Consider the following 21,160-nt stretch of genomic DNA (forward strand, 5'->3'; position numbering starts at 1 on the left):
ATGCAATGCATACAGCAATTGGCGATCTGCAAAAGGCAACACAGGCAATTTTGTCAGCAGCTCCTTCAGCAACTTAAAGACTTCTTCACATTTTGCATCCCATATTGCTCCAAAAGGCTTCAAAGAGCTAAGATAATATTTACCATCCTCTCCTTTCCTCCTCCCTTTCTTCCCTAAGGGTGGGTAACCGCATGGAAGCTGATTCAAAAAGTGACTCACTTCAGAGTAGTTCTTCGTGAACTTCTGATAGTACCCACAGAATCCAAGGAATGAGTGTAGGGTGCTCACTTTCTTGGGCCTTGGCCACGTTGTCACATGCCCAACATATCTGAAAGATGTCTTGCAGAACTGGGGTTTGTCCAGTGATAGTTATCTTTATCTTTCAGGAGGCCTGACACCTTCAGTAGCAGTGCCTCTTGCTCTTCCAGGGTGGACCCAAATGCTATGAGATCTAGGTACAGCAGCACCTCCAACAAATTCATATCCCCAACAGTTTTCTCCATGACCGGCTGGAAAGTAGCCGGTGCTCCTGATAAGCCCTGGAGCATCCTTTCAAACTGAGAATCCAAGTGGACACGTACATGCTGCGTTCTCCTTGTTAGCCTCACTGTTTTTAAATGTTGCCACTGTAACATGAATTTCCCACTTGGGATCAATATAATCATTATTATTATGGAAAGAATTATGTAAAAATTGCTTAATATTACTCAAATATTACTGAAATTAAATACACTTCACTAACCCACTCAACCTTTCCTTCCTCAAGTCCCTGCAGCACCTTTGCAACTGTCATCTCTAATCTGCAAATTTCTTGATCCACAATGACCTTCTGCCCTTTATCAATAATCTACCTACCTCTACCCTTTTTTAAAAAAAAAATGAATTCATACTTTGGTTGCACTTTCTTTTTGCGGAAGAGTTCCACAGTCGCACAACTTGAGAATTTTGCGTCTGTTTCAAACAATTGTCCCCGTATTTTTAAAGTTACTGTTCTTGTTCCCCTGTTATTTCAGTCAAATCACCTATGTACTTTCTAATACAAATACAAGCCTAACCTGTTTGGCCTTTGCTCATGAGACCATGTATCCAGTATTAGTCTCTGAGCTGTTTCTATTGCATTAATTTTACCTTAAGAAAAACAATACAGTGCCTTGCAAATGGCTGACAGAGCATGTGCTATTTTTATATTCTCTCACCAATGGACTACAACCTTGTGTTGATTTTCTTATTTTGTGAGATCTATCACTAAGTACTGCAATCTCTTACCATTTAGATAATAGACTTTTATAATCTTGCCAAAATGTTCAATTTTTCCATTTTCCCATAGTATTCCATTTGCTGGATTTTTCCCCAGTATATCTATATCCCTTTACAACCTCTTTTCTTTTTTGTAGCTAATTTTCCCACTTATCAGTGTTATCAGTAAATTTGCCAGCTGTCCTCAAGTCTTTTATATAAATTAAAATGTCAAGGCTTCAGTACCAATTTCTGTGACACTAGGCAACCAGTAAAGAAAGACCCATTTCTTTCTGCTGTTTCATGTCAGCCTGCTAGTCTTCCATCTCTGAATATTCACCTCCAGCACCACCGGCTTTTATTTTCTACAATAACTTTTGATGTAGATTCTTATGGAATTCACCATTTTCCCCTTTCTGCACAGTCCTTGCAAAGAAGGACAACTAATTGGTTAAACATAACTTCTGATTTACAAAATCACGTTGACTGCCTGATTATCCTGAGATAATTGGTTTAGTTCTTCCATCTAAAATGCCTTTAGAATTTCTCACATTTTCCTGAGACTGATGTTCAACTAACTTGCCTTTCTTACTTTGTCTCCCTTTCTGAACAGAGGAATTACAATCTAGGGAGCTTTCCTTGAATCAAGAAATCTTTGGAAACCAATTTCTCAGTCACTTATAAAATCCTAGGATGAAACCCATCAAGACCATGTAGTTCCATCCGTTTTCTCAGTGCACTTTCCTGGTAGCTGTAATTTTTGAGTTCCTCATTCCAAAATTACAGCTATATCTGGGGTGTTTCTTGTGTATCCTGTAATGTGAAGATTATTGAAAAGTACCCATTGAATTGACTTCCTGCCATTTTACTTCCATTATTAATTTCCCGGACTTTCTTTCTTTAAAACTAATGCTTATTTGGTTAACTTTTTTAAAATTAAAAGCCGGTAGAAACTCTTTATTTTCCAGGCTAATCTTAAGATTTTTCACTACTTCTAGTCATTTCCTGTTTTTATATTCTGCTCAATTTTTGCTGTTTTCCTATAACATGTTTTAATATGGTATTTAACGTTTTTTTTACTGTCTGTGGACGGTGACCCTTAAGAAATTTTCTTTCTCAGTGTGCCCTGCATATTTTAAGAGTTGCATAAATATCTGTTGAGCATCAGAAATTAAAAATACTGAGTACTGCATGTAATATTTTAAGTTGGAAAAATAGAATATGTGCTAATAGCTTATAACTAAAATATGTTTTAGCTGAGACTGTAAATAACTTGTCAATTTTCTCTTAATCCTTCCTAGCTCCAAGATCTGGATTGGCAGCAAAACACTTCATTGATGTTGGAGGTGATGTATTTGCACTAAAATATGAAACAAAATTTACATGTGATCATCAATGGTATACTGGTTTTTTTTTGGAAATTATGTATAAGCAGACAAACCTAAACACTGTTGTGGCTTGAGGAATGAGCAAGGTAGTATATATGGTATTGGGATTTGCACAGTCTGCTGATCTCCAGAATGGCGTTGCCTGTTTTGGAAGAAAAATATCTGAAATGCAGAACAGCACCTCTAACTTGCAGGGCATATTTGGAGAGTTGATTGTGAACTTAAAATTACTAGATAAATTCATGCATCACTAATTTAATTAAGTATATTAGTTGACAGTGAAATGCAATGAAACAAGACAAATGGACACGTTGATAATCCCAGATTTAGTTGGACTGTTTTATGCATGATATTGTCTTAGTCCTAAATTGTTTTTCCCTAAAATATTCTGTAATACAGGGGTAGCCCACAACTTCCCTTCCACACCACCAATTGTCATCTTAAAGCCAAATTTCCTGCTGATTTCATCCCTTCTTCCAGCATCCAGAGGAGTTCATTGATTTTTTCTTTCTTTTTCCAATATTTTTATTGATTTCTATATAGAAGAATACAGATTCCAAGAGAATACATATTATAAAACAAAAGAAAAAATACAATAATACCAGATACAATATATTGAGTCACATTAACAAACTCCTTACTCTATATTCATATAGATTAGATTAATTTGTGTATTAGAATATAAGCAACTTTATTTAAAAAGAGGATCTACACCCACTACCAAAGTTGAAGCTGTTTGGGGAAAAAAAAGAAAAAAAAACTTATCAGGTAATAAAATATACTATTAACCAACTTCTGTACTTTAGCAAGAAGTCAAAGATTATGAAAATAATTTAAAAATGGCCCCCACAAACTTTGAAAATCTTGGTTAGATGCGGAAATTGAACAACGAATCTTTTCTAAATTTAGGCATGCCATAACATCTCGTAACCACTGAGCATGATTAGGCAGAACAGCATCCTTCCATTTAAACAAAAGTGCCCTCCTAGCCATAACAGAGATAAAAGCCAGAATGTGCAGATCAGATGTCTTCAAAATGATATCTTTCCTTCCAACAATACCAAATAGGCCAGTCAAAGGATTAGGCTCAAAATTTACTTTAAAGAGTACAGAAAAAGTTTGGAATACTTCCATCCAATATTTTCCAAGACTTGGGGACGTCCAAAACATGAATAAATGAAGCTTCTCCATTGTTACACCTATCATAGTAGGGAGATATATCCATATAAAAATGAGATAACTTATCCGTGGTCATATAAGGCCTATGAACCACTTTAAGTTGTAGGAGGGAGTGACGAGCACATAACGAAGTATTAACTAATTTAAAAATCTCATTCCAAATTTCTTCAGAAATTGAGGTCTGTAAATCTTGTTCCCAAAGATTTTTAATTTTGTCTAAAGAATCATTTCTCTTTCCCAACAACGTATAAATATTGGATATTGAACCATTATAGAATGATTTCATATTAAGAATTTCACGTAATACGTTCTTATCGGGACTATTAGGAAATGTATATAATTGAGATCGCAGAAAATCTCTAATTTGTAAGTACCAAAAAAAATGGGTTTTTGGTAAACTATATTTTGTTGACAATTGTTCGAACAAAGAAAGATTTCCTGGTACAAACAGATCCAGGAAACATGTAATACCCAATCTTTCCCATTGTTTAAAAACTACATCAGTCATAGAAGGCTTAAAAAAAAATTTTAAAAAGTGGGACTAGAAAGTGAGAATCCCAATAAACCAAAATATTTTCTAAATTGTATCCAAATCCTTAAAGATTTTTAAAATTCCCAATTTTCATCCTTTGAAAGTGTTAAATTTGACAGCTATGTTTTTAATGAAATAGCCAATCTATTACTAAACCTGCTTTGTTTCAGTCCAGCTTCTGTGCATTCGTAACCTATTGTTGTTGTTGTTACTTTCCGCGCCACATGGCACATCAGGCGGCATCCTTGCCATTCTTTTAGCATTTGTCTGTTTTACAAGGCTGTGTTGCGAGCTCAACCCAGCACAGATGGAAACCGTAAGGAGCCAGCAGATTCAAACCTAGGGCCACTTGCCTCAAAGTCCCTTGTGGATGCCACTACACCACTGGCTGACAAGTTGTAACTTGTAGATAAGTTTATTACAATGTTCTTCTAGTCAATTTTCTAGGAGAATAGTGCTTTCTAAATCATAACTTAGTCCAAATGCCATTTTTTTCCCCCCAACATGACCTAATTAAAATAATTGTTATATTCCTTAGTGCCATTATCTTCTCCCGTCTCCAGATAAACCTCCAATTTTTGCAGCCAACTTCAGCTCTAGAAGCCTCAATGCTTGCCCTTCCAATTCTGGCTTGTGCATTGATCTTTGCTCATTCCAACAATAATTGGTTATGTTGGCCCTAAGCTCTGGAATTCCTTGCATAAACCCCTCTCTCCCTGTATTTTGCTGCCTAATACTTGGCACTTTGTCTGACCTACTTTCCCTTTGTCTAACTTGAAGTCAAATGTTTGCTTTCATAATAGCCTGTTCTCTTTCATTGTGTATGACTATACGTTAAGTGCTACTTGAGGTCGTTCTGCGTAATGTGTATCACATTTGTTGCCAAAAAAAATTGTCTAGCTTTAAATGTTGGGTTGGACAGTGTTTAAATTCAAGTTCAGCAACTTCCACTTTATTGACATAGGCATCGTATCCATGGTGACAATTCTGTAAAAAATGTTTTGTTTGCAGTATAGTACCTTACAAGACAAGGCCAAGCACCAGTGAATACAAACTTGAATTATATGTAGTTTGAATGACAAAATAAACATAATGACCTTAGTGCATTTTGAGGAAAATGTATGGCAGCGGGGTGGATGCTGTTGAACCTTGAAATGTGGGTCTTCATTGCACCTCCTGCCTTATGATGGCAATAAGAAGGCATGACCTAGATGGTGGGGGTCCTTAATCATGGATGTCACCTTCCTGGTACATTACCTTTTGAAAGTACCTTGATGGGGAGAGCTGTACTTGTGATGGAACTGGTTAACTCCCACACCAGTCTCTTGGGTTCCTGTGATTTGGAGTTTCCATACCATGCTGTGATGCAACCAGTCAGAATGCTTTCCACTCTGTCTATAGAAGTGTGTCAGAGCTCTTGCAGTTGCCACTGCGCATCGTGTTGGCGTGGATGGGGCCTAGTGTCAGCCATGGGGTTTGGTGACCTGAAGGCTGCATCTGGCCTGCAGATACTTAACGATTACTTTGCAGCTACATTGAGGGGTATGTTCCATCACAAGCAGACATCGCTGTGTATGAAGCTCTTGGTGGGCCACCTGCACCTTCATTCTATCATGCACATCGGTGGTACAATCACATTCGGTCCTATGAAAGCACGAAGTCCAGCCTTTGCAGCCCCTTAGCAAATATGGTCCACAAAATGTAGCAGACACAACCTCAACAAAAGCAGAGGCAGATGATGATGATATTGGTTTCTTTGGATCTAATGATGAAGATGAAAGTGCAGAGGATCAGGGAAGAACGTCTAGCTCGATATGAAGCTAAAAAGTCCAAGAGTACGTATTGTCAATTGGCTATGTGATCGAATGTCAGCACTTTAGGATTGTTCATTAAAAGATAACTAATTTGTTAAAAACTTCAAAAAAAGAATTTTCACATCCAGAAACTCTAAATTTTTGAGAAAATACAGATGCTGGCATGCTGCCTTCATGGGTGCTTCCGTGTGCTGGGCTCAGGATAGATTATGACGGAAAGTGGGGCTTTTATTCTACATCAAGGGGTCTCATTGTTTTAAAAAAATTGCTGAGGGGTATGGAGAGTAGGAAACCCAGGCCTGCAATTGCCTGAGTGGATGGGTTGACTGAGGGGTGATATTTAAGAGATTTAAAATAAGGGAGGGATGAAGTTTGTGATAGAGCAAATACCTTTTGTCTGGTCTCGAGTGGCTTCCCCTGTTTTTTTTTGCAACTTCCCGTATAAATGTGAATTTGCAAATCATTGCATCTGCATATCCCATTGTAGATATGATATTTATAGAAGTAATTGATCAGATGTTTTTTGCTCAATGCATTGGAATTCTATTTACACTTTTTACTGCCAACAATAGCAAAGGTGCCTCACTGGTTTTCTTCCCCTTCCCATTGGGCAGAAGGACTATAGCTTGGGAACATGTAACACTAGGCTCATGGACAAGCTCAATACTGCTGTTATGAGAGAATTAGATGGATCTTTTGTACCCCAAAGATGCAATTCTGATGTCTCGTTCTATCTTGTCATGGCCTTTTCCCTTTTGTTGATTTGCACTTTGTAAATGTAAGCGTTTTCTGTATTTTTTTTTCCATTTTTGTACTACCTCAGTGTACTTCACTTCAACCGACTGTTAGCTACCAAAGAATTACAGGAATCCCCTTAATCATCTCCAACACAACACCAGCTACAACATGTTGGAGATCTAGAAGGGAGATCTGCAGGACCTTTTCCCTCTTCAGTCTTTTTCTCTGCCATATCTACACACAGTAACTTAGTTGGAATTTTCCGGTTATTCTGTCCCTACAACAGACTCCTCTTCCTGTGCTGGCTGCCTGTGCTTCAGATCCAGTGATGGTGACCTCAGTGGTCAGGACTTGGCTGACAAAAGAGACTGGAAGTTGTGAAATAGGAAACTCAATAAACTAAAAATGTAAATTCAAACAGAAAAAGATTAATTCATATCAGTAGGGAGCAAAACAGTAAACATTTCAGGCTTACCACCTTTCTCCAGAATTACAAACTGAAATTTCATGCAGTTGTAGGGCTTCAGCATGGGACACATCAACACGTGAGATGAAAGACTAGTGCTGTCTTGACACCTGCCACCCAATATGATTCCAGTTTCAGCCATGTAAACTCTTGTACAAGTAACATTGCCAAAATAATTTTATGATAAAATAAGTATTTTTATTTAAATTAAAACAGGGTTCTTGTTGCTTACAGTGAGCTATGTGTTTGAGATTTATGGACATATTCTAATATATATCTATGTCATGGTCAGTGGTTTTCTTTGTTTTCATTGATATTGCACTGAAGTACAACTTCTACTGAAATAGTTCCACAAGTGGAACCAACACAAAGTGCTGAGTTTATTGAACCATCTGTAGCAAATTTTGATCACTGGCATTACTTTGAAGTTTCTTGAGAACTGTCTGATGAAATGCCAGTGGGTTCCTCTTGTAGATCTAGGATGGAGCTGAGCAAATAAAATTCAACATTTCACAATAGATCACTGTAGAGAGCTAGGCTGGGAGTTCTGAAATATAAAGGATGTGTAAGCAGTTTGTCATTTTGTTCCTTGTGTGTGAGCAATTAAATTGTTTCATTTGAGGATCGTGTAGACTAGAACTTTCATGCTTTGTTTCCTTTTGTGCTAGTTCTTTATTGCTGAAAAAGGCATGTACTCTCATCATGTAGTTTGTTTGATCTTACCCCTTAGTGAATCTCCAGGGTAATCGAGTGCAGCCAACTGCATGGAAGTCTTTACATAAGTTTAAATATTTAAGTGTTCTGCCTGGATATGGCATGGAAGTCTTTACACAAGTTTAAATATTTAAGTGTTCTGCCTGGATATGATACCTTGGCTTTGTGTATTAGCAAAATAACTGATTTGCACCCACTTCCTCAAAAGTGGAGCAAAACATCTGGACTTTGTTGCAATTAATTTAGAGTAATGTGTGTTTGTAAGCGAGACTTGGTGAAGGCTATATGGAAGAGAAGGGTTAGATCATTCATAGTAAGATTTTCTTTAAGATTTTGACAGTATTTTTAATACCAGTGATCAAAAACCTCTGCAGATTGTTCCTTAGTGTGCTTTTAAAATGTGGCTTTTATTTTTAGCCCCAAGTCAGATTTGCTTTCTAATAATGCAGATACTTATGCATTGTGCTCATCTGATTTTTACTGTTTAATAATAGTTTTATTTTAAAATTATAAAATGTTTTGAGCTCTTTGCAAAACAAAGGCTGTTCATATTTTTGCTCCATACTGAATGCAAGTGAATAAGAAGGAAATGTTGTTTAACGTGTTTGGCAATATAATGGACAACAAGACAACTACACTGCAAAACCCTTCCGACTTTAACATTCCACCCCCCCCCCCCCCCCCGGGTATTTGACTTTTTGTATATGTCTTGTTCTCAAATTCCCCAGGCGGAGATGAGGCCAATAATTTTTGTCAATCTTGTCTTTATTTTTGATAAACTGCTTAATATGTGTAAACCTAGTGCTTTTTAACAAAAAAAAACTCATTAACAACATCTATGAATGTATCTTTCCCTGCAACACCATCTTTTTCGTATTTCCCCGTGTTTCCAGCAGTGAATACTTACTCTACGTGAGTGCAACAAAATAATGGTACATTTTCACACATACATGGCCGATTATTAAGCATGAGCAAATCCAATTACATTAATGATTTTGGCATTAAGGTTTAGCTTTTGAAATAATGAAGATAATGAGGTGAAAATGGCTAGCAGCTAAAGAAATGTATTCTCATTAGGTAACGGGTATATTTGAAAGTTGCACTAAATTGAACTATTTAACTATAGCTCACTCCAAAGGGAAAATGTAGAGTTCCAAGTCCTAGCTTTTAGAGCATGAAGCTTTCAAGTATTAATGTGAAGTTACTTACTATAACACAAAGGCACCATTTTGTCAATTGAATCCAGGTTGGCTGACAGCAAAGCAATCTCATCCATTTCCACCCCTCTCTTCCTCTATTTCCCTGCAACTACATCTCATATGCCTGTTAACTCCCATTGGGTTCTTCTGTTATTTGCTTACACTAAGGGGTAATTTATAAAAAGCTAATTGATCTGACAGATTAATCTGTCTTTGGGCTGTTCAGGGAAACTATGACACCTGGAGGAAACCAATAATGTCAATGTTAACTTCATAAAGACAATAGCTGTGTCTTGAGTTGTAAGTCATCGATGCAACTGCAACGTCTCCATGTCACATATGTGTTTCAAGAAACAAATAGGAACAAATCCCAAGGTGGCATTGGCTAATACAAGAGGACATAATTTTAAGGTGATTGCAGGAAAGTATTTGGGAGGATGTCAGGTAGGTGTTTTTTTTTACAAGCACTGCCAGGGGTGGTGGTAGAGGCAGATACATTAAAGATATTTAAGAGACTTAGGCACGTGGCTGAAAGAAAAATGGAGAGCTCTATAGGAGGGATGGTGGAGTAGGTTAAAAGGTCAGCCCAAGATTGTGAGCCAAAGAGCCTGTATTGTTCTGTTATGTTCTAAATTCATATAATTTTAAAAACCTTTGTAACGGGAGAATCTGGCATTTTCTGTTCAGGGTCCAGGATAATATCATCACATGTATTAAGTGGTTCTTTGTTAGTGTCACATTTGAATAAAACCATTTGGTACTAGTCTAACTGCTACTCTTTATTATATTTAATCTGTAGTTTTGAATGTGTGCTTTTGTCATTCGTTTCCAATGTTGCATACTTGCTGATACTTTGATAGTTTGTCTGTTTCCTTGCACTCAATACTGATTATATTGTTACATTTGATAATAAAAGATGCTGAGAAACTTCTGATATACCAACTGAACCCTGCAAAGTGGTGAACATAGTTCATTGATCTGGTAGTTTTCAAATTCTTGGACTTGAGCCTATTTCTGCTGAGAAAGTTGCAAAATTATCCCTGATATTAATATTTTGTAGCAAATAACATGATCTAAACAGTTGTTGTGGTGTTCCCATGCAAATAAAAGGGATGGGAAGTATTAAAAGAGAATGATAGCAAATCTAAAAGGAAAAATTCTTGTATTTCACTTTAGTATTTATGATTAGAAGTAGTAACAGATCACATTAGGGGTTATAAAAGAATCCAGTGTGGGGTTAGTGGATGGAACACTAAGTGACTTTTCATCAGACCGCTGTAGAAGCTGTCACGAGTTTATCAATACTTTCATTAGACTTTTCAAATGTATTATGATTATGTATCAATTGTTGTATCCTCATAATAACTGCTATTTTTAAGAACATGTTGGTCTTTGAACAATGGTGAGCAGTACTTTGTGGTGAGGCCTAAATAGTAATCTAATTCATTTATAAGGGCTGCTTATATGAACACTGAAGGACCAAACTTACTGATGCATCCTCATCTATGTTTGAGTATCAACTTTGAGTATCTGGCATTCATAGCAAGAGGATTCGAGTACAGGAGCAGGGAGGTACTACTGCAGTTGTACGAGGCCTTGGTGAGACCACACCTGGAGTATTGTGTGCAGTTTTGGTCCCCTAATCTGAGGAAAGACATCCTTGCCATAGAGGGAGTACAAAGAAGGTTCACCAGATTGATTCCTGGGATGGCAGGACTTTCATATGATGAAAGACTGGATCGACTAGGCTTATACTCATTGGAATTTAGAAGATTGAGGGGGGATCTTATTGAAACATATAAAATCCTAAAGGGATTGGACAGGCTAGATGCAGGAAGATTGTTCCCGATGTTGGGGAAGTCCAGAACGAGGGGTCACAGTTTAAGGATAAAGGGGAAGCTTTTTAGGACTGAGATTAGGAAAAACTTCTTCACACAGAGAGTGGTGAATCTGTGGAATTCTCTGCCACAGGAAACAGTTGAGGCCAGTTCATTGGCTATATTTAAGAGGGAGTTAGATATGGCCCTTGTGGCTAAAGGGATCAGTGGGGTATGGGGGGAAGGCTGGTACAGGGTTCTGAGTTGGATGATCAGCCATGATCATACTGAAAGGCGGTGCAGGCTCAAAGGGCCGAATGGCCTACTCCTGCATCTATTTTCTATGTTTCTATGTTAACTTGTTTCTGAGTGGGTATGCTGGGAAACTTGGGCACTGACCCTAAGCTAGCCCTAATGCATTGAATTATTAATCTCAATGGAGAGGAATGTCTGTTAAGGAGAGGTTTTGAGCAGTTTGTTTTAAAGTTTATTTAAACATTTTAATAGTAAATTTAACATTTGTCAAAGTTTTCCCATGGCAGTTAATTAAGCTGGGGCATGATTTTACTGGCAGTTAAGTATCGTAGCTTTATTTAAAAAAAAATGCTCAAGGATGCCTAATGCTAAACCTTTAATTACACTGCTAAACAATTCAGTTCTATATAGTCCTTAAGACCATGAGACATGGGAGCAGAATTAGACCATTAAACCTGTGCAATCTGCTCTGTCATTCCAACATGAGGGATTTATTATCCCTCTCAAAACCATTCTCTTACCTACTCCTCAAACCTTTGCCCTTACTAATCAAGAACTTATTAACTTCCATTTTAAATTGTACCCAATGATGGTCTCCACAGCCTTCAGTGGCAATGAATACCACAGATTCACCACCCTCTGGTTAAAGAGTTTCCTCATCATCTCTTTTCTAAAGGGATGTTCTTGTATTCTGAGGATGTTCCCTATAGCTAAGCCTTTCAATATTTGATATGTTTTAATGAGATACCTCCCACCCCATTCTTCTAAACTCTAGCAAATACAGGACCAGTGCCATCAGAGATTTTCATACATTAAACCTTTCATTCCCAGAATCATTCTTGTGGAACTCATCCAGAACCCCATCCAAAGTCAGCATATCCTTTCTTGGATAAGGGACCCAAATCTACTTGCAGTACTCTAACGTGCAGTCTGACAAATGCCTTATAAAGTCTCAGCATTACATCCTTGCTTTTATATTCTGGTTCTCTTGGATTTACTGCTATTGTTAAATTTGACTTAAAAATCCTCAAGAGTTTTTAATACTTGGGGCCCATAAATCTCTACTCATCCACAATTCTGAGACTTTGCCTGCCCATTGTCTTTTTGAAACTTAGGTGCTCTGTATTGGCTACCAGCTTAGCATTGTCAGCAAGCTCCAAACTGATTTTTTGTTATGCTGAACGCTAGTCATGTCCCAGTATGTACCACAAGTACATCCAGTTCCATATTTTCTCACTTTTTAATTAAACCCAATGAAATACCATTTGGAAGTCCATTTGAAATTCATTATAGAATGGCTTATCTCTCACTTTGGTTACTTACAAAAGGTACAAATACAATAATTTACAAATCCCTGATCAGCTTTGTTTGTCCAAAGTATCAACCAATTTTTAAGTTTTCAAAAGACTGGCTATAATGAATTGCTTGGCCTGGATATGAATAATAAATGCATGCCTGCTCATATTATACAATTAACATACATCAAAGTTGCTGGTGAACGCAGCAGGCCAGGCAGCATCTGTAGGAAAAGGTGCAGTCGACGTTTCAGGCCGAGACCCTTCGTCAGGACTAACTGAAGGAAGAGTGAGTAAGGGATTTGAAAGTTGGAGGGGGAGGGGGAGATGCAAAATGATAGGAGAAGACAGGAGGGGGAGGGATAGAGCCAAGAGCTGGACAGGTGATAGGCAAAAGGGGATACGAGAGGATCATGGGACAGGAGGTCCGGGAAGAAAGACAAGGGGGGGGGTGGGTGACCCAGAGGATGGGCAAGAGGTATATTCAGAGGGACAGAGGGAGAAAAAGAAGAGAGAGAAAGAATGTGTGCATAAAAATGAGTAACAGATGGAGTACAAGGGGGAGGTGGGGCCTTAGCGGAAGTTAGAGAAGTCGATGTTCATGCCATCAGGTTGGAGGCTACCCAGACGGAATATAAGGTGTTGTTCCTCCAACCTGAGTGTGGCTTCATCTTTACAGTAGAGGAGGCCGTGGATAGACATGTCAGAATGGGAATGGGATGTGGAATTAAAATGTGTGGCCACTGGGAGATCCTGCTTTCTCTGGCGGACAGAGCGTAGATGTTCAGCAAAGCGGTCTCCCAGTCTGTGTCGGGTCTCGCCAATATATAAAAGGCCACATCGAGAGCACTGGACGCAGTATATCAGCCCAGTCGACTCACAGGTGAAGTGATGCCTCACCTGGAAGGACTGTTTGGGGCCCTGAATGGTGGTATGGGAGGAAGTGTAAGGGCATGTGTAGCACTTGTTCCGCTTACACGGATAAGTGCCAGGAGGGTTATCAGTGGGGAGGGATGGGGGGGACGAATGGACAAGAGAGTTGTGTAGGGAGCGATCCCTGCGGAATGCAGAGAGAGTGGGGGAGAGAAAGATGTGCTTAGTGGTGGGATCCCGTTGGAGGTGGCGGAAGTTAAGGAAAATAATATGTTGGACCCGGAGGCTGGTGGGGTGGTAGGTGAGGACCAGGGGAACCCTATTCCTAGTGGGGTGGTGGGAGGATGGAGTGAGAGCAGATGTACGTGAAATGGGGGAGATGCGTTTAAGAGCAGAGTTGATAGTGGAGGAAGGGAAGCCCCTTTCTTTAAAAAAGGAAGACATCTCCCTCGTCCTAGAATGAAAAGCCTCATCCTGAGAGCAGATGCGGCAGAGACGGAGGAATTGCGAGAAGGGGATGGCGTTTTTGCAAGAGACAGGGTGAGAAGAGGAATAGTCCAGATAGCTGTGAGAGTCAGTAGACTTATAGTAGACATCAGTGGATAAGCTGTCTCCAGAGACGGAGACAGAAAGATCTAGAAAGGGGAGGGAGGTGTCGGAAATGGACCAGGTAAACTTGAGGGCAGGGTGAAAGTTGGAGACAAAGTTAATAAAGTCAACGAGTTCTGCATGTGTGCAGGAAGCAGCGCCAATGCAGTCGTCGATGTAGCGAAGGAAAAGTGGGGGACAGATACCAGAATAGGCACGGAACATAGATTGTTCCACAAACCCAACAAAAAGGCAGGCATAGCCATATGGGTGCCCATCTGCTCTCACTCCATCCTCCCACCACCCCACTAGGAATAGGGTTCCCTGGTCCTCACCTACCACCCCACCAGCCTCCGGGTCCAACATATTATTCTCCGTAATTTCCGCCGCCTCCAACGGTATCCCACCACTAAGCACATCTTTCCCTCCCCCCCCTCTCTGAATTCCGCAGGGATCGCTCCCTACACAACTCCCTTGTCCATTCGTCCCCCCCATCCCTCCCCACTGATCTCCCTCCTGGCACTTATCCGTGTAAGCGGAACAAGTGCTACACATGCCCTTACACTTCCTCCCTTACCACCATTCAGGGCCCCAAACAGTCCTTCCAGGTGAGGCATCACTTCACCTGTGAGTCGACTGGGGTGATATACTGCGTCCGGTGCTCCCGATGTGGCCTTTTATATATTGGCGAGACCCGACACAGACTGGGAGACCGCTTTGCTGAACATCTACGCTCTGTCCACCAGAGAAAGCAGGATCTCCCAGTGGCCACACATTTTAATTCCACATCCCATTCCCATTCTGACATGTCTATCCACGGCCTCCTCTACTGTAAAGATGAAGCCACACTCAGGTTGGAGGAACAACACCTTATATACCGTCTGGGTAGCCTCCAACCTGATGGCATGAACATCGACTTCTCTAACTTCCGCTAAGGCCCCATTACCCCTCGTACCCCATCTGTTACTCATTTTTATGCACACATTCTTTCTCTCGCTCTCCTTTTTCTCCCTCTGTCCCTCTGAATATACCTCTTGCCCATCCTCTGGGTCACCCCCCCCCCTTGTCTTTCTTCCCGGACCTCCTGTCCCATGATCCTCTCGTATCCCCTTTTGCCTATCACCTGTCCAGCTCTCGGCTCTATCCCGCCCCCTCCTGTCTTCTCCTATCATTTTGGATCTCCTCCTCCCCCTCCAAATTTCAAATCCCTTACTCACTCTTCCTTCAATTAGTCCTGACGAAGGGTCTCGGCCTGAAACGTCGACTGCACCTCTTCCTATAGATGCTGCTTGGCCTGCTGCGTTCACCAGCAACTTTGATGTATGTTGCTTGAATTTCCAGCATCTGCAGAATTCCTGTTGTTTTAATATTATACAATTTTTGTGTTAAAATCCTCAATTGTCTCTTTTTTTCTTAGCTGGGGTTATTGATGAGGATTACAGAGGAAATGTTGGTGTAGTTCTATTCAATCTTGGAAAAAAGAGTTTTGAAGGTAAGGGCTAGATCAACAGTAAATGTTCACTGACTACTGTTGCTTCCACATGAAAGCATATTCACTAAGATTTTTTTTCTGTTTATCTTGCATCATAACCACATGCTCTGTGGCTACTAAATAGGAACTGCTGTTTGAGTAGGATTTAACTAACATGAAGCTACTAAATTTTGGCATAGAAAAATTTCAAATTTGAGAAAATCCTTAAAATTGCTAATTTGATGCTCATATTTTGTCACAAAGTATTTTACAGAATGCATTTTGAAATGCAAATATATAATGTCACAGTGTCATTGTATTTTGGGTATTTTGAATGCTTGATTGAGTTTAGTTATTGCAGTTGTAATTAAAATACTTTGGGCCAAAATTCAGTTTGTCGATATGTGTCATGTCATTAAGCTTATGTTTATCGTGGAAGGCTGTGCTTCCAGTTTGTTTTGAATGATAATATCATTTCCACCTGTTGATTTTAAATATGACTTTGCAAGAGGGCCCAATTGAACTAAGTTAATCTGTTGCTGTCAGAGGTTAAGCTGTAGAACTTTTTGTGCATTGGCCACAGTCATTCTCTTTGGGGGGGTAGGGGGCATCACTATTGGGATCTGCTGACAGCTGTAAGAATGTCTGTGTTTTAGGCACGGGATGAGAAGAGAATTGGGCTTTAAGTTTCTTGCCAAGTTTGAAGAGACCTAGGCTAATACATGACAAATGGCACTTGGTATTACAAAGAAACTGTTGGCATCTGAAACTGATTCTTATGAGTCACCACATTTTAACAGGAGATTCATGTTCAATGTCCTACCAAGTGATAGTGCAGATTTATCCAATTGCTTTGATTACCAGAAATTGTTATTTGTTTGGTGTCTTGGTTACCACACTGAAACAGAAAATAATGAAGCGTGGAATTTTCTTCATACAGTGATGCCATTGTTTGTTTCTAATATTTAAGTCATAAAGTTTAACCCAAAGGGGAATAAATGTTTGTATGCATGTTTTGTGACTGGTCTGCTGTATAAGCATTTGATTGCTTAAACATTTTAAAGTGGCTATCTTTAAAGTTGTGGCAAAAATTCTAGGGTTCAGTCAAAAAAAAAGCTTTATATTCTTAAGAATTCAAATAACTTGAAAGATTTTTGAACATTTGTATGCTGCAGATGGACACATTGTAAACTTCAGTCAGATATGAACAATGAAATGAAAGGTATACGGGGGGGGGGGTGGCTAAATATTTAAAATAATTCCAAAGAGTATTGAATTACAACTTTTTATTTTTGTAGTTAAAAAAGGCGATCGAATTGCTCAGTTGATATGTGAACGGATCTGCTATCCAGAACTTGAGGAGTTAAAGGTGAGTAATTTTTAAATTCTCTTTAATTAATTTTTTTTCTGGATAAGAAGCTTTTCCTTTCACTTGCCCTATTGTCTTCTTCAGAGCCTAGATGAGACTGAACGAGGTGCAAGTGGCTTTGGTTCCTCTGGTACAAACTGAACTTGATATTCTGCCAAAACATGTCATGCATTGCCTAATTCTCTTCAAAGATGCTTCAATCTGTGGATTCTTCATGAAAAGTTGTGATCTATGATGCATTTGTTTTGTATTTTGTCAGAATGTTTCCAAAGCAAAACACAAACAGACTTGTATGTTTTGTGGTTATGAGATAATTGTCTCTGGTGACTATGTGAACTATTACTAGAACAATTGTGCAATTCATTTCATTAGTAATAAAAATAACTTTTTTTATAGACTGCATTTTGTTAAAGCTCATGTCTTCACCAATCTGTATAAGAAGATGTTTTCATGTTCTTATTTATTGAGATACAGCACAGAAAAGGCCTCTGTAGCCCTTCAAGCTATGCTATCCAACATTCCTCCGATTTAATCCTAGCCTAATCATGGGACAATTTATAATGACCAATTAACCTACCAACCTTTGGACTGTAGGAGGGAACCAGAACACCTGGAGGAAACTCGAGGGGAGAAGGCACACTCTAGACAGCGGCAGGAATTGAACCAGATGTTAATGGTACTGTAAAGCCTTGTGTTAACCACTACATTACTGTGCTGCCCATTTTTCTTGGTAGAAAAGTGGTAAAGCATGTAGTTGTACTTGTTAGTTTGAAGGGAAGCAGTCATGTAGTTTCTGGAAATAAAACGTTCACTGCCACTTCCACGTTCATTTACGCAAAACAAATAGGAGCAGTTATAGGCTAATTGGTCCTTTCAGTTTACCATTCATCACAATCCTAGCTGATCTACAAGCCTGCCATACTCTTGTATGCTTCCCATATCTTTTAATTTCCTTTACCCAGAAACCAGTCAATTTCTTGGATAGATTTAATGTCTGCGTCTCCGAGGTTCTTTAAATTTGAGAACTTCAAAGTTGCATCACCCACCTCATGAAGAAATTTCACTTCATCTCCCTCCTAAAGAGGCTACCTCCCATTCTATGAGTGAGCTGGTTCTAGACTACCCAGCCAGGGAAAATATTCTCTGATCTATCCAGTCAGACCATTTAACAATTTTAAGCTTCAAATGGGTCATTTCACCCTTCATTCTTAAACTTTTATGAATCCAGTCCAAAGTATAATTGGCTTTGAAATATGGCTTGCTCTTGAACTGCTACAAGAAGAGTCTGCAGTTGCTGGCAATCTAGAGCAACACATAAAGTACTGGAGGAACTGAGTGGTTCAGGCAGCATCTATGGAAGGAAATGAACAGTTGGTGTTCTGGGAGGGTAAAAGCCCGAAACTGCCTTTTTTCCAGTCCTAATGAAGGGTCTCAGCCTGAAATATTGACTGTTCATTTCTCTCCATTGCTGTTGCTTGACCTGTTGAGTTCCTCCAACTTTTGTGTATGTAATGCAGTGCTATCTCCTAGAATTTCAGGACTTTATCCCTAAAGTAATAATGATGTTAAAATTGACTAGCTTAATCTCTTGTGGAATGAACTGAATTGGCTGAATACTGGTTTCTGTGGCAGTGGGGTCCTTGAGCGGGTGTGGAGATGATCCTTGTGCATGGTTGATTGGACTTCCTCATCAAGTACTAACCAGTTAGTGATTCTGATTTTGCCATAGTAGGGGAAGTGATCACTGGTTTAAGCTGCATGGACGATTTGTGGAGCATAGAAGTAGTAACTGCAGTGCTCAGAGTTTATAGGTAAGCAAGAAGCACTGCTTTTAGTCTCTGCAGAAATGTTGAAGAGGACAGAACTTCAGTTCAATCATTGGGGCCCCATTCGGCTTCCTCGAATATTCACTGTGATTCTCTTGTCAGTGAATTGAAGTTTTAGTTCTCTGTCAACCATGCCACATGTGCAATCTTGCAGCTTTTCCTTTTCTGCTGATACTTTCAAACTTGAATTGATTTGAGTGTTTTATATGTTAGATGTAAAATTCCATCAGTATTACAGAATAGTTCATTGATTATACAGTGCTTGCACTGTGGTTAAATTCTGCTCTGCCCCAATCTGGGGTGATATTAACATAATATTTCTGCAAATCTGATTCAAAATCCAAATAGTGACCAGCTATACCCAAGTTGGTTTAAAAATAGTTGGGGGGGGGGGGTGTTGGTGGAAAGAGAGGGGAATCAACATTCAGACCACTTCCAAATATTTTCAACTGGAGGTACGCCAGAGACTTTCTGAAGAAGTTAAACTTTGTGTTCTTAAGTTTATTTTAAGATAGTATGCATATCTGTACGATTTGGTGATAGTTAATGCTGAAGTCTTTTTGCTTTAAGCCCTGGAGAGGAGAATTTCTGCTGGAACCAATGTGGAAACATGCCTTTTTGCAATATGATAATAAAGATTTGTTTTCCACCAAACAAAATCCAATAGGAGTAATCCAGAAAGAGGTGCTACTAATGTGACCTGTTTCCAGGAAGCAGGTACATGAATAGAGGGCATTGTGCTGTGCTATGGTTTTTCCTTTGCTATTGTGATGATTTTTTACAAAGCTTATTTACATTTGCTCTGATTGCTCCAATTCAATGAGTTAACTTCTTCTGCATTGGTCATCCATAATTTTGTCCTCATCAATGGATCTGGCTACTTAAGATGTTTAAATCAAGAATCCAGGGCTGAAGTAAGTACTACTTTCCCATTGACTATGCCAGCAGGTGCTGTCTCCAGAAAGACTTCAACTGCAGCCTCATTCTGCCACGTTATTGGACTCTACTGCCAGTTTAGGGTAGAAAGAGTATTAGTAATTGATTGCATCATTGATACAGAGGAATCAGCTTGTCCAGTCCTGTTGTGGCACATTTCAGGAACTGCAATACTGACAATAACAACTGCAAATTTCACCTGTTCAACAGTCCAACTCCTGAAAGTATGCTAACAGATCTCCCACACGCAAGTCCACTGTATGCTGCAGTAGTGGATCAGCTACTGCTCTGGTATGTTTCTATTTAAAGAGTATGATTAAAATGTGACATTAGTCTGAGCAATGACCAAGTGATTCCTAATGGCAACTTTCTGTCATGGAAAGCCAGATTAAATGTGAATAAAGTATAACACTAACTTCTATTTCAGTAAACTTCCATTGACAAGGAGCATATTACATGAATGGCCTTAACCACATGGTATAATTTGACCTTCCGTGTTCTGAGATTCAGCAGCTGCATGAAGGATCTCTCCTAAATTCAAGGCCACGTCCAGCAAACAATGTTTAGCATTCTTCAATTCTGGACGTAGTGACAAGGAATTAATCTATGATAGGGAAATCATGTTTGACTCAGTTTCTTAGAAGATCAGACCATTGCTGTGTTAAAATGTTCAGAAGGTTGATCTTAGGAAATGGGCTAATGAAAAATGGGTAAGCAAGTATTTTTCAACTTGGCAAGTTGTGATCGGTTGGTTCTACATGGCTAATTGATTAGTTATTCAAAGGCTACGTTAACACTTGGCCCTGATGGTGCTAAAACCAGCTGGGATTGCAAATGGGGAGGAGGATATACAGTGTTTTCAAGAGAATATAAGTGAATTAAGTAGGTGAGCAAGGATATAGCAGATGATAAATGTGGAATATTAGATTATATCAAAACAGTATTCTGCATATTACTAAAAGTTAAAACGGAGATGCAGGTGGCAATTAAGACAAATGACCTGTTGGTCTTTTTTATAAGAGGTTCTGAATCCAAGAGGGAAGCTGTGACATGGAAAGATTGAAGCTGGAGTTTTCACTATAGTTTGGTCTTTCTTAGACATATACTTGCCATGGAGCAGCAAAGATTCTGATTCCTGGCATTTATGGTGCAACTGTAACGAAAACCAATTTGCCCCGGGATCAATAAAGTATGACTGTCTATGTATGAGAAGAGATTGAGCTAGACCTATATTCCCAAGGCTTAGAAAAATTATGTGGTTCACTAAAACCTGCGCATGATGTTGAGAATATTCCTACTGAATGAGTAAACTAGAAGCAGGGACCACGGTATTAGAATAAGGATTGGCCATTTATAGTTGAGATGAGGGAATGTCACTTTGACACTTTGAATCTGAATCAGAATCTGCTTTATAACCACTGACATGTATGGCATGAAATTTATTTTATGGCAGCAGTACAGTGT

At 39.2% G+C, this 21,160-nt stretch overlaps 1 protein-coding gene and 1 pseudogene across 1 annotated transcript in view; both read left to right on the forward strand.

The window, feature by feature from the left end:
* Nucleotides 1-17,331, forward strand: part of LOC134358559 (deoxyuridine 5'-triphosphate nucleotidohydrolase-like) — a 53,769-nt gene extending 36,438 nt beyond the window's left edge. Inside the window, exons 4-7 of the mRNA XM_063070929.1 lie at nt 2,538-2,582; nt 15,512-15,586; nt 16,864-16,934; nt 17,019-17,331. Of these exons, the coding sequence (XP_062926999.1) occupies nt 2,538-2,582; nt 15,512-15,586; nt 16,864-16,934; nt 17,019-17,075 (248 nt within the window). The 3' untranslated portion in view covers nt 17,076-17,331. The remainder of the gene's footprint in view (nt 1-2,537; nt 2,583-15,511; nt 15,587-16,863; nt 16,935-17,018) is intronic.
* On the forward strand, nt 5,805-6,196 carry LOC134358397 (elongation factor 1-beta-like; annotated as a pseudogene).
* Nucleotides 17,332-21,160: the final 3,829 nt, after the last annotated feature.

Source organism: Mobula hypostoma, chromosome 18, assembly GCF_963921235.1.
Source record: "Mobula hypostoma chromosome 18, sMobHyp1.1, whole genome shotgun sequence".
Taxonomy (NCBI): Eukaryota; Metazoa; Chordata; class Chondrichthyes; order Myliobatiformes; family Myliobatidae; genus Mobula; species Mobula hypostoma.